The following is a 12,090-nucleotide window of genomic DNA, read 5'->3' as shown; positions in this document are numbered from 1 at the left end:
TGACTCATACAAATTCTGATTTGACCAGCGCCTGTGCAATGCGGTCACTGCCTTCTTCACACACCTATTGCTCTGTGTCCATCTGATCCCTGGGTGGCTGATTAGTTATGTGCACTTGCCCGGGTTTGATATTTATCCAGATGAAAAAGAGATAAGTGGGGAGAAAGATGAAATGTGGGAAAATAGAGAGAGGGCTGGGAAACAGAAGAGAGGGCGAGAAGAGAGAGGAGCCACTCACTTGCAGTACCACACTGCCAGTAACCCTCACACTCGCTTGCATCATTACAATAGCAATAATCCCACTGGCCTTAGTTCAGGTCAAGAATTTAACCCAATTGTCTATATCTTGGACTATAGGATCAGTGCAGCCAGGCCGGGCTGCCTTGGAAATGCAGAATGTTGGACCCAGTCCCATGCCGGCCCAGTTGCCACTGGCCATGGAAAAAAATAGGCTTAAGGCTGGCCATTAATTTAGATGGCCAATACGATGCCTTACAAATAATACACGATTTGTAAAAGTGGGCCAGCGAAACACTTTTAAATCCAGATTGAAAACTCATTTCTTTAGAACTCGTTTTTGTGTTTAGTTCGTTGTCTTTCCCCCGGCACCTCCGATTTAGCACGGTTAGCCACGTGCAGTGTGAAATAAGTTCTACATTCAAACATACACAGGCACGCATCACCAAAATGTATGATGGAAAATGGCCGGTGAATAATGACGGAGCCAGTGCCAGCCAAAGCACGGAACGCTTGCTGGGGAGGGGGGGGGGGAGTTGTGGTGGAAAGCCTACAATCCAGCAGTGGATCGTTCCTTGGCCGAGGGTAAATTGCAACGATGACGAATGGCAAAACACTTTGCGGTCCGGCAGCCGCAGGATGGCTGCCGCATGGTGGAGCAGTTCCACTACCTGGGCTGGCCTGCCGGGCGGGAGGTGCCAGCATCGCGGCACTCGTTCCTGCGCCTCGTGTTGGCGGCCGAGCGCTGGCGAGAGGAGTACGGCATGGACGGCCGCACGGTGGTGCACTGCCTGTGAGCGCCCGACCACACCACCACCACCACCTCACCAACCCCCCCCCCCCTGCCTTCTGTCTCTCCCTCCCCTCTCCCTTATGGCCACAGTAAATAATAATGATTTTAAAAAAACAATAATTTTCTAGGTTTTTCCCATAGAGCAATTCGCACGAGGCCTCAAAAGACACTTGCCATCGTTGTAGATAATTGCGGTTCGAGCCCAGCGGCCGCCCTGGTTAATACTGTGTGTGTGTTAACCGTAAATACGCGCTGCGTTGCTTCGGCAGTGGATGTTTAAAGATCGAGTAACGTTTCGCGAAAAAGAGTAGACCGTGTCTGCCGACGTTGCTGTAAATGTGTGCCCAGTTTGAATAGTGCTGGATAATTGCTTAAGTTGGGCTAAACCACAAAGCAAAAGCGCTAGCTACTGGTAAACTATACCCGTCGGTGAGACGTAGCACCTTCTTGGCACCCTTGTGATACAGGAATAGAGTGAATAACATATGTACCAAATTATTATTACTTAATTAGTTGAAAAAGTGGCTATTTAAACACGTATAATTCAATAAATGGTTATGTTGGTCAATGGAATTATTTTGATTCTGTAACCATATTCCTCGGCTTAATAATATATAAATTGCATTTATTTAAATGATTAAAGTATATATTCATATGCCTAGTACCTAGGAGTAGGTTGAGTTAGGCAGTGTACATGGGGTGGTTAATAAAATGTTTTTTGGATACAAAAAAAATGCAATATTCTAAAACAAAGAGTGATGCCAGTTGAAATAATGCAGCTATTTAACTTAACCCGAGTACAGAAGGCAACAGAATATTTGTTTTAACTTAAAATGAGTATTTTATTTTTATATCAGGTTACGCAGCATTTGCTTTGGTTTTCCTTGAAACGTCCGTCGCACGTGTGACTTTTGATCCCCGACGCAGCAATGGAGCGGGTCAGTGCGGCACCTTCTGTGCCGTGAGCGTGGTGTGCGAGATGATCAAGAGACAGAATGCCGTCGACGTTTTCCACGCCATCAAGTCACTTCGGAACAACAAGCCAAACATGCTGGAGACTCTGGTAAGTTCAAATAAGGCTCTGAAGCAACTATACTGTGAGCTGGGTCATGATTAACAACAGTGTTAATTGCTCTGCATTTGCCGTGTGAAGAACTCGCTGAAATTAGAGACTCGTGTGTCCTGGATTTCATTGTTTTGCCCATTTCCATCACGTTGTGGGAGAAGTCGGTGCTCCTTCCACTTGCATATAAACATTCATTGCCTGAGAAGACATAAAAAAAAACAATCCAAGGCCTTCCTGAAAGGTGTCCTTGATAAATACGTCGATCTTCTTGGTTCTTTCGGTGAAGTCACGTAGAAGGGAAATAAAAGAATAAAAATAAAACATAATAAAATACAATTCTCACGACGTTTCGGCCACAACGCAAGCAGCCGTCCTCAGGTGAATAACAGGTCTGTCGGAAAGACAGCGTCTGAATGAACACCACCAGGCTTGGCAGCGTATATTTATAAAATATGCAGCGTATTTAAATATACGCTGCCAAGCTTGGTGGTGTTCATTCAGACGCTGTCTTCTCGACAGCCCTGTTCTTCACCTGAGGACGGCTGCTTGCGTTGTGGCCGAAACGTCGTGAGAATTGTATTTTATTATGTTTTATTATTTTATTATTTCCCTTCTACGTGACTTTACCGAAAGAACCAAGAAGATGAATCCCTGCAGTCGCGAAAGCTTTAAATCGAAATACGTCGATTATAATCGATTATAATAGACGTATTTATCATTTTTCTTCATTCTGCCATCATCTTGCCACCTTGCAACCTAAGTCAACAATACTTGGTTAAATGGTGACTTAAAGCTTTCGTGACTGCAGGAATTAATCTTCTTTGGGTCTTTCGGTAAAGTCACGTAGATAGAAAATAACAAAAAAGAGGGAACGAAAAGCCCTCTTTTTTCTCCTGATGCCGATTGCTTGTGTTGCGATCGAAACGTCGTGATATTGTTATTATTTTTTATTTCATTGTCATTATTTTTTCTATCTACGTGACTTTACGAAAGACCCAAAGAATATGAATACCTGGTTATTCCACTTAACCAGATTCAAGCGTGCTTAGCTTCTGGCATCTGATAAGATCAGACCCTTCTCAGGGTGATACTTTCCCACTGTACACAGCGTCAAATATAGCCAACACTTAATGGATGGAACTGGTTAAAAATGAGAGAGAATTAAATAACCTCTTAAATTTTTTGGAGCCATGAAGTTGTGGTAAAAGTTGCAAAAGAAAAGGACCGTGAAACCAGTGCACAATAGTGAATACTCACAAATATAAAACACATGATGACATATGTATTTTGTACCCTTCATACACATTTTCAGTACAGCAATGGCTTTCTCCCATGGTCCAAATTTGAAAATGCCCACAAATTTTGACAATTTGAATCTGTATCAAAACCATCGCCCCCAACGGCAACAACCTGCCGGGACCCTCCCGAAAGAAGTCTTTGAGACCGAGTGAGGCTTTGCGGGGTAAACAAAGATACACTTTAAATTTCGATTTAAAATTTTCGTGACTGCAGGGATTCATCTTCTTGGTTCTTTCGGTAAAGTCACGTAGAATGTAAATAATACAAATAACACATATTATTTTATTATTTACATTTTACGTGACTTTACCGAAAGAACCAAGAAGAAAGATACTCTTTGTTTTATTTAAGACATTTTAACAATGCCCTTCAGAAATGGCAGTCGGCCAATGTATAGCAAAGCTGTCTGAGCAGAGCAGTGCCGCAAACTTTTTGGGCTGTGGATGTAAATGATCATTTGCACCACGAGAGGGCACCGTTTCGTTATAAATGAGAAACTTTGCTAAAAACAAACACATCGCCTGACGGGAATCTTCGCCCGCTAGGGGGCGACGGATTCCAGTTGTGCATCGAAGAGAAAAGCACCGTATTGAGTCGTACTCTCTGAGTCTTTCGGTAAATATTCATATACTTAGGTCTTTTCGGTAAAGTCACGTAGGTAAAACATTTTAATAAAAAAAAGTAAAATAAAATAAAAATCACGACGTTTCGGAGGCAACACAAGCTTCCGTCTTCAGGTGGAACCGTCACAGCACGATTGCTGTATCAAGTAGTAATCGTGCTGTGACGGTTCCATCTGAAGACGGAAGCTTGTGTTGCCTCCGAAACGTCGTGATTTTTATTTTATTTTTTATTTTACTTTTTTTAATTAAAATTTTTTACCTACGTGACTTTACCGAAAAAACCTAAGAATATGAATCCTCGCAGTCACGAAAGCTTCAAATCTTTTGGTAAAGTCACATCGATAGAAAAATCACTACGTTTCGATCGCAGCACAAGCAATGGTCTTCAGGTGCATTTAGCTGACATTGAGGCGGCTGAAGAGGCGGTCATGTGATCTACATGGTTCCAACCAGATGTAGACATTTTTTTCTGTCAATGTTAAGTGCGATTGCAAGATAGTCTTGTCTAAATTATCTAGTTCAAATCGGAGCAGTCTTATTCTCTCTGAGATCAGGGCGAGGCCGGCCCTGAACAATATCCGTGTAGCATTAGAAGTCAATTTGACAATTGGTAATGAAAATGCAAATGTCTGTTTCAGTATTTGTGCGCGTGTGATTTTTGTTTGTTTGCAGAGTCAATACCAGTTTTGTTACGACGTGGCACTGGAATACCTAGAGACTGTTTAAGAACAAGGCTCTCGCACACACGGGGAGCATCCAAGTGAAGAGCTCAGACTTTTTTGTATTCGCATGGAAAGGAGCTGCAGAGAGAACAAGTGAAGAATGGTTTAACCCAGCGCTCCTGGTCCGAGATCAGGGCTCCATTTTGTTTTTAAATTTCTCGTGGAATAATTTTTTCGGGGCTCCTATCCACAGACCACACCCCCTGCCTCGCAGAAGTGGCAAGAAATGGGGGGGATAGATTTGTTTTCCAGATCTCAGCCCAGGGAAACTCCGGCTGAAATTCAACCTCCCGAGATGTAATCTTCTGGAAAAGTTTAAATATGGACGACACATGTAACCATATAATCAAGTGTTTATAATTTGCTTGTATATTTACATTTGTATTACTTGTTTACTTTTGCTATATGTTTACCATATCAACAGGTTATTGTGATAAGATCAATGTTTCAGAGGTTTATCTACATTTACTTGCATACTACAAGTGAGCATTGCACAACGCCACGACGTCACGCTTTGCCACGTGACATCCTTTTCATTGAAATTACTTGCAAAGGATTTATTGTGCAGAAGATACAATAAGTAAATTGGCAGCAGTACGGTTTGATATTTTTCATATTGAACTTGATGAATGTGCAATTTCCTGAATACAAACAACATCAAAGCACGCTTTACTTTTACATATTACCCAAGTGTTGGCCAAATATTACCGTGATTACATGCCACTAAGCTTCCCTATAAAGCCACCTACCGGCACAGCAAAACTTGGAATAAGCAATGTATTGTAATGTTTGCAGTAGATACAAAAGGCAAAGATCGCCTGTATAGTACTGGACGAACTGTTGGGATAAATGCTGATTTTTACGCACCTTGCCATGTACTTATTTAGGGCCGAGTAAACCTAGGGAAGACTCAGGACCGGTACAGATATCACTCGCCACTGCTGTAAGCAATGGCAGGGAATCGAACTTCAGACGCAAGGTTTATACACCACCCACCGAACCACATACACGCTGAATACGTGCATGTGTGTGTGTGTCAGAAGCTTCATACTGGAGGAATCCGATGAGTTACAATGCTCTTTTTCACAAATGTCTAGTAGGGGCAGGTAGGAAAGTTTCAACAACAAACAATACAAACTCACGATAGGAGTGCAAAGTATAGGGAAAGTAAGCGAATCATAAAACAAAAATTACTTTTTAAATAAAAATAAACGTTTTATTTTACCAGGTAAAGCCCATGGAACTATTATCTTCTTTAGATATAAGCTACAGCACGTCCATATGAACCCGAATTTTGACAGTAGTGCCATGAAGGTAAGGCTGGCCCTTCGTTGTGATATTCTAGGAATTTTCCTGTGAAAAAAATATGAATAGGCTCATCTTCACGTTTGGCAAGATAGCGAAGATTATGCAAAATTGCAGGAACCCTGCAGTGTTCAATTAATAGTGTATTGGTCATGGCATGTTGATTGGTGTGGGTTCAGGTCATGTTGAATTCTAGTTAAGCTTACTAATTTCAAGGAAGATGGACAACAGTGCAAACTCTTTGGCAGGCTGCTTTCAATGTAGATGGGACAAAGACGTCTTGAAATGAGGTAATTAAGGAGAGAATGTCACCGTCTGGGATTATAAATAAACATCCGTTCTGTGTGAAGAAAAGAACATGAATATTTTTGGTTTAGTTAGCATTTGAGTTAGAAATGCAGCATGGAACACAATGATCATGTATTGGAGAAAGTTACTTCAAAATTTCTATAGATTCACTGTGGACGAAAATAAACCTAAATGTATTTTATGAGACATTGAGATAGATGTTAAACTGTTCACTTTCATATCGGTTTGAGCTGGTTCAGAGCCACAAATGTGGCATGAACGTTGGTGTCTGAAAGAGGAGTTGGACAACTACATTACCGAATTTAGTTATGAATACTTTTAATGAATTGGTACAGTCAGTCCAATTGTAATGGACGCATGTTTATTATATTATTTTTAACTGTACATAGGTGTGGGTTTGAACAGAAAGAGACTATTCAGAAGCATTTTTCTGGCTTCATGTTAACGTACATAAGAAGAGTATGTGGATTTAATATGAAGCATATTCGAATATCGTCTCACTTTGGCTGTGAAAAAGTCCTTGATTTATACCTTTGTGCCACCTCTTTAAAACATTATGGTTGTGTCATCCATTTGTCGTGGAGAATAAAACATGCGTGCAAGTAGTAATCATAAAGCCTCTGTTGAGAATTAAGTTAGGGAGAGACGTGTTGGAAGAATGCGTTGTTTATTTCTTTGTTAGTAAATGAAGGTCTGCAATGACCGATGGGTCAGGGAAATATAACTTATAGAAATTTCATATTTTCACAACAAATTCCCTGAATTAACTGCAAATGACGATTTGGAAAGGGATGGATGATAATGACCGTAGTGATCAAATCGAAGAATGTTCACCAAATGCACCTTAATTAGATATTATATTTCGCATAATCGTTCAATAGAAATTTAGGTGTTCCAAGATCAATGTGAAAATGTCGCATGTAAATTACGTTTCCATATGTTTTTCTAAAGGAGACATTTTTACGATATCAAATACAGACATTGAAGACGAATAACACGTTTTTAAATCTTGTTTGGTAGTGGTTTTTTAATTCTTCTAAGGCGTTGTACGAGCCTCCGACCCCGAGTATCACGTTTTAGCAATGTCGCCGACAATAGCAGTCTTTGAATAATTTGAATTTATCGTCAAACAACATGGAAGTGCAATGTGGAAATGTGAGGACAACACAATTACGTAGAACAATAAAAACCAAAGATCGCTCCAACATGGCAGAAATGTTTAGCCAGGTTGTGCACGAGTTACTAGCGATCGTACGAGTACGTTTAAACACGCAAGTATTTGTGTTAGATCAGTTTATCATTTGCAACATTTGTATTGTTTGTAGAGGTAAGATAACAGGATACTTGTTTATATTTTGTGTACAATGTGTGGAGCATTTACAACGAGCGTTGATACTGCCACTACGACGGTTTTTACCCCCATTCAGATGATTCCCATCGTTCGTCTCCAGATTTCAGATGGAGGAGCTGCTCTGTGATTGCGCATTAACCCGCTGCTTGTGCAGGTCTACAGAAACCCGGTTTAGGTGCAGAAGTGCAATTTATCGCTCACTGACCACTGCTACAGTGGGAAGGGCCTCTACATATACGGAGCCCGATATAGTCATTCGATGAGATATTTGGCCTATCCTGTCACGATGACCGGCTGTACGTGTCGGTGCAAACTATGAAGTTGTTTTTTATATGGCGCTGCTGTACCGTTGCACAGTTTTATCGCATGGTCACCACAGGCACCTGGGTGACATTATTTGAGAGGCTCAAATACACGTTTTTTTTTAAAGAGACTAGAATTAACTTGTTTTTACAGTTATGTTTTAATTATGAAATGGGGTTGTTTTTTTATACGTGGGAAAATACTATGTAACACGGTTATTGTTCCTGGGTAGTAAGTGTTTTTTTCTAATTGCTTATGCCTCAAAAGTACAGAAAATGGGTATTATTCACCACAAACTTTGCTTTTGTGACCAGAACTTTACGTGAAGGAATGACACAAATGCGCACGTTTTTCCATTGAAAATAGGTACATTTCAAAATATCAATGTCCTGCTCACAAAAGCAAAGTTTGTGGGGAATAATACCCATTTTCTGTACTTTTGAGGCATAACCAATTAGGAAATAACGCTTACTACCCAGGAACAACATTTTGTGTTTGTTACACAGTGAAGTAAGAGCGCAAGGTTGCGACGAGCAGAGCAATGGCAGCCGATAACCCGAGGCCACGGGTTTATTGCGTCAATCCACCCGCAGATTCCCCGTCTGTGTGCGATACCTGTGGCTGGACACGTGGACGGGACTTGAGACACATTGTTCGAAGCGTCAGTGATGAGATCCGTCGTTCTGATTGCTCAGGCCACCTATTGTTTTTCATGTATTGATGTTGCGTACACAACTATTGCACATGCTGTGTTTGGCGCACCATGCTTTGAGATATGCCACCTTTTGAATGACGTGCTCAATTGAGTTTGTGTTTATTACTTACCATGCGATCTTTGTCAGGTCCCATGAGAGCAAGGTTTCGTAAGAGTGAGGTGTCAAGAATAAAGGTTTTTACAGAAGCCCCCTTTGCCTGGTTTTGTAAATTCGGCTGGCCCACTTTTCGTATGCGATGGGAAAGTTCGTGTCCCACCTAAACAAACAAAAAATCCAAAAGCTAGGTGACCTGTTGGTGAAATAAACTCTCTCTACGTGAGGTTTGCATCGGTACGATTGTATAATTTGCAGCCCTCGTCAATCCATTGCTGAATGAAGGCCTCCCAAATGCCGTGACGGTTATACTTTTTCCACGCTGGTCAATGTGGGTTGGTGAGGGAGGTGGGTGGGGGCAGACCGGTTCGGATAAAACTTGCCACCGATGTTGGCTGTGGCCAGGAATGAAAAAAACTCAGGTTGCCGAGTTCATATTCTCCAACAACAACAACAAAAAACATTTCAAGGAGTTAAAGGGACAATTCCTTTCGGCAAACTATCTCGATTGATGTATTATCTTTCAGATGCCGGAGACATTTCGGTAGATTTGCCTGAACAATGCAGTGCGCTAACCCCCCAAGCCAATTGATTAAAACTGTGCTATTCTGGTATTTAAGCGATAGATTATTGATAAACAATCACCGATATGATTACTCGACGACACTGATGAACATGAAAATTTGGAAATACGTGGTCCCCTCCGTTCCCAACTGTGGGCTGTCCCAAAGATAATGGATGGGGGCTCGATTGTGAGTAGCGTCATCAGGCATTGTCATGCTGGGCGTGGCTTGTTGGGTGGTTTCCTGCCTTCAGGAGGCATGATGTTGGGAGCGGCTGCAATGTTTTCAAAAGAACCTCGAGTAATCGATTTAGTTCATCAATTGATTTTGATCAACTTCCAGGTCTATCGTAGAAGCTGCCCCTACAAACAGGAAACAGGTACATTATATTTTTGATTTAAAGCTTTCGTGACTGCAGGGATTCATATTATTGGTTCTTTCGGTAAAGTCACGTAGAAGGAAAATAATAAAATAATATTAAACAATAAAAATTATCACGACGTTTCGACTGCAACACAAGCAATCATCATCAGGTGTGATTTTTATGATATATTATATTATTTTATTATTTCCCTTCTACGTGACTTTACCGAAAGAACCAAGAATATAGGTACATTATATTAAACAGCATTTGGCCTCATATTTTTGATTAGTTTGTTGTCCTCCCGCACCTCCGATTAGCACGGTTGGCTCCGCACGGTGTGAAAGAAGTTCAACATACATACATATACAGAGGGTCCAGATGTCTTGCGACCCCCCCATTTAATTATCTAAAACTTTGTTTTAAGTAAGGTTAATTTAAAACAAATGAATATGCAAAGGGAAAAAAGGGGTCGCCAGACATCAGTTCCACCTTGTGGCATAGGCTTTAAGTGTGCAAAACAATGCCGATGTCCATGGTATTTGTGATTTGTTAAAAGTTTTTGCATTTGCAACACCTCGGATTCGCACGGTTGTCGACGTACGGTGCGAAAGAAGTTCAACATACATGCGTACGTGCACGTGATGCATAGACAACAGGTAGCGCGTGCGGCGGCAGGCCCATCATCGTTTTAAAAAAAAAGGAGTAGACCCATCGTTATTGCTTTAAGTTTTCAACCAAAAAAGCATTCGAATGCCCCTAATGTGACACGGATAGAAAACAAAATAGCATCGTTTAAATATCGTTGTTTAGAAATCGGTGTATATGTCACAGTCTGCTCATTAGGTAAGAAAAAAAAATGCATCATGCTGGTCATGAATAAACACAAGAGTGAATGTTGTTTTTCTATTAACTGTATAATAATACTACGAAGTGATTTTCTGCAGAATTTACCCGTAATTTGAACACAGAATATTAGTTTATTTTCAAAATACAAAAATATATTTCATTTGCAGATGCTAAAAAAAGATACATCTTTGGCGTCTCGTGATTGTATAGCTTACAGCTGGTAAATTGCACATATGACGCTTCTTTGTTTGCTTAGATATTCAGACGCATTTGATATTGTTAATACAGTACATAGTAATGTTATCGTGTACCAAATAAAGGATTTGTTTTCGAATTGGTATCATGCAAGTCCTTTTGTCATCATCGCAACACTGATGCTCATTCAATATACAGGGTGTTTGAAAAGATGGGCCCGATTTGAAGTCGCTATATTTCTGCAACCACGAACCGCCCATGACTGAAACTCTTACCACTTGAAAGGGCGGGGCATAGAGAGGGCGGGGCATAGAGAGGGCGGGGCATAGAGAGGGCGGGGCATAAAGAGGGCGGGGCATAGAGAGGGCGGGGCATAGAGAGGGCGGGGCATAGAGTTTCAAATGATTACCGTTAGATGCCTCTCCCAGCGCATAAACAGCCCCTAGCCTCAGTCATTCGCAAGACGCGCTGCCTCAACGTTGGATGGGTCGCACGGGACCCCAAGACTTGGCGCTACACTCTTGGCCCCCAAGATCCCCAGACATCACGACACCCTGCGACTTTTTCTTGCGGGGATACGTCAAAGACCTTGTTGTTTTTGTGCCACCAGTAGCGACTAATCTGGATGACCTCAAAAACAGAATCACGGCAGCGGTGACTTCAGTGGAAGAAGACACTTTGAGAGGCGTTTGGGACGAATTCAACTATCGTCTCGATGTAGTCCGTACAGCAGGTGGAGGGCACATAGAGCATTTATAAAATGATTAGTAAAACCTGATAACTCATTAAACCGTTTGTAACTTTTTGTGTAATTGTAACATGTTAACATCGTGAAATATACTGCTTTGAAATTGGGTGCATCTTTTTTAAACACCCTGTAGAGTACAGGATACAGAATTATCCATTAATAAATCCCCAACTAAAATATAAAATGTTTCCAAAAAAACATTACTTGGTGTTACTGCGCTGGCAGTGATGCACAAGGATACATGACAAAAGACGCAAGTCCCTAAATGATTCTGACCTTAAGAAGACAGCAGTTTACATTAGGTGACGTTTCTGACAATTACCCCTCTTCACAGAACATGGAGAGAGGCCAGAGAGTTAAAAAAGACGAGGTAAAAACATAAAAACACAGGCAAGAGAGGCGTGTGGACAAAACCACGCTTTATATCAAACCCTCGACGTGTCTCTTGTCTGCCTCAAGTCACGACCGCAGTTAAATATTGTAGCACTATTCATCGACGAGGTATTGAGCTTTCCCAAAATACAGGGTGGTCCAGATGTCTTGTGACCCGCATATAA

The 12,090-nt window shown here is 41.3% G+C and overlaps 1 protein-coding gene across 3 annotated transcripts in view; it reads left to right on the top strand.

Moving 5' to 3' along the window:
• Nucleotides 1–10,924, top strand: part of LOC144717875 (receptor-type tyrosine-protein phosphatase kappa-like) — a 132,749-nt gene extending 121,825 nt beyond the window's left edge. For 2 of the 3 annotated variants that reach the window (XM_078593622.1, XM_078593621.1), the window contains 3 exons: nucleotides 870–1,030; nucleotides 1,958–2,093; nucleotides 4,691–10,924. In XM_078593622.1, coding sequence (XP_078449748.1) covers nucleotides 870–1,030; nucleotides 1,958–2,093; nucleotides 4,691–4,744 — 351 coding nt within the window. In that variant the 3' untranslated portion in view covers nucleotides 4,745–10,924. The remainder of the gene's footprint in view (nucleotides 1–869; nucleotides 1,031–1,957; nucleotides 2,094–4,690) is intronic. The other variant, XR_013585156.1, reaches the window with a different exon arrangement.
• Nucleotides 10,925–12,090: the final 1,166 nt, after the last annotated feature.

This window comes from Lampetra planeri, chromosome 4, assembly GCF_965212315.1.
Source record: "Lampetra planeri chromosome 4, kcLamPlan1.2.h2, whole genome shotgun sequence".
NCBI classification, from domain to species: Eukaryota; Metazoa; Chordata; class Hyperoartia; order Petromyzontiformes; family Petromyzontidae; genus Lampetra; species Lampetra planeri.
This window is presented reverse-complemented; position numbering and strand designations above follow the sequence as displayed.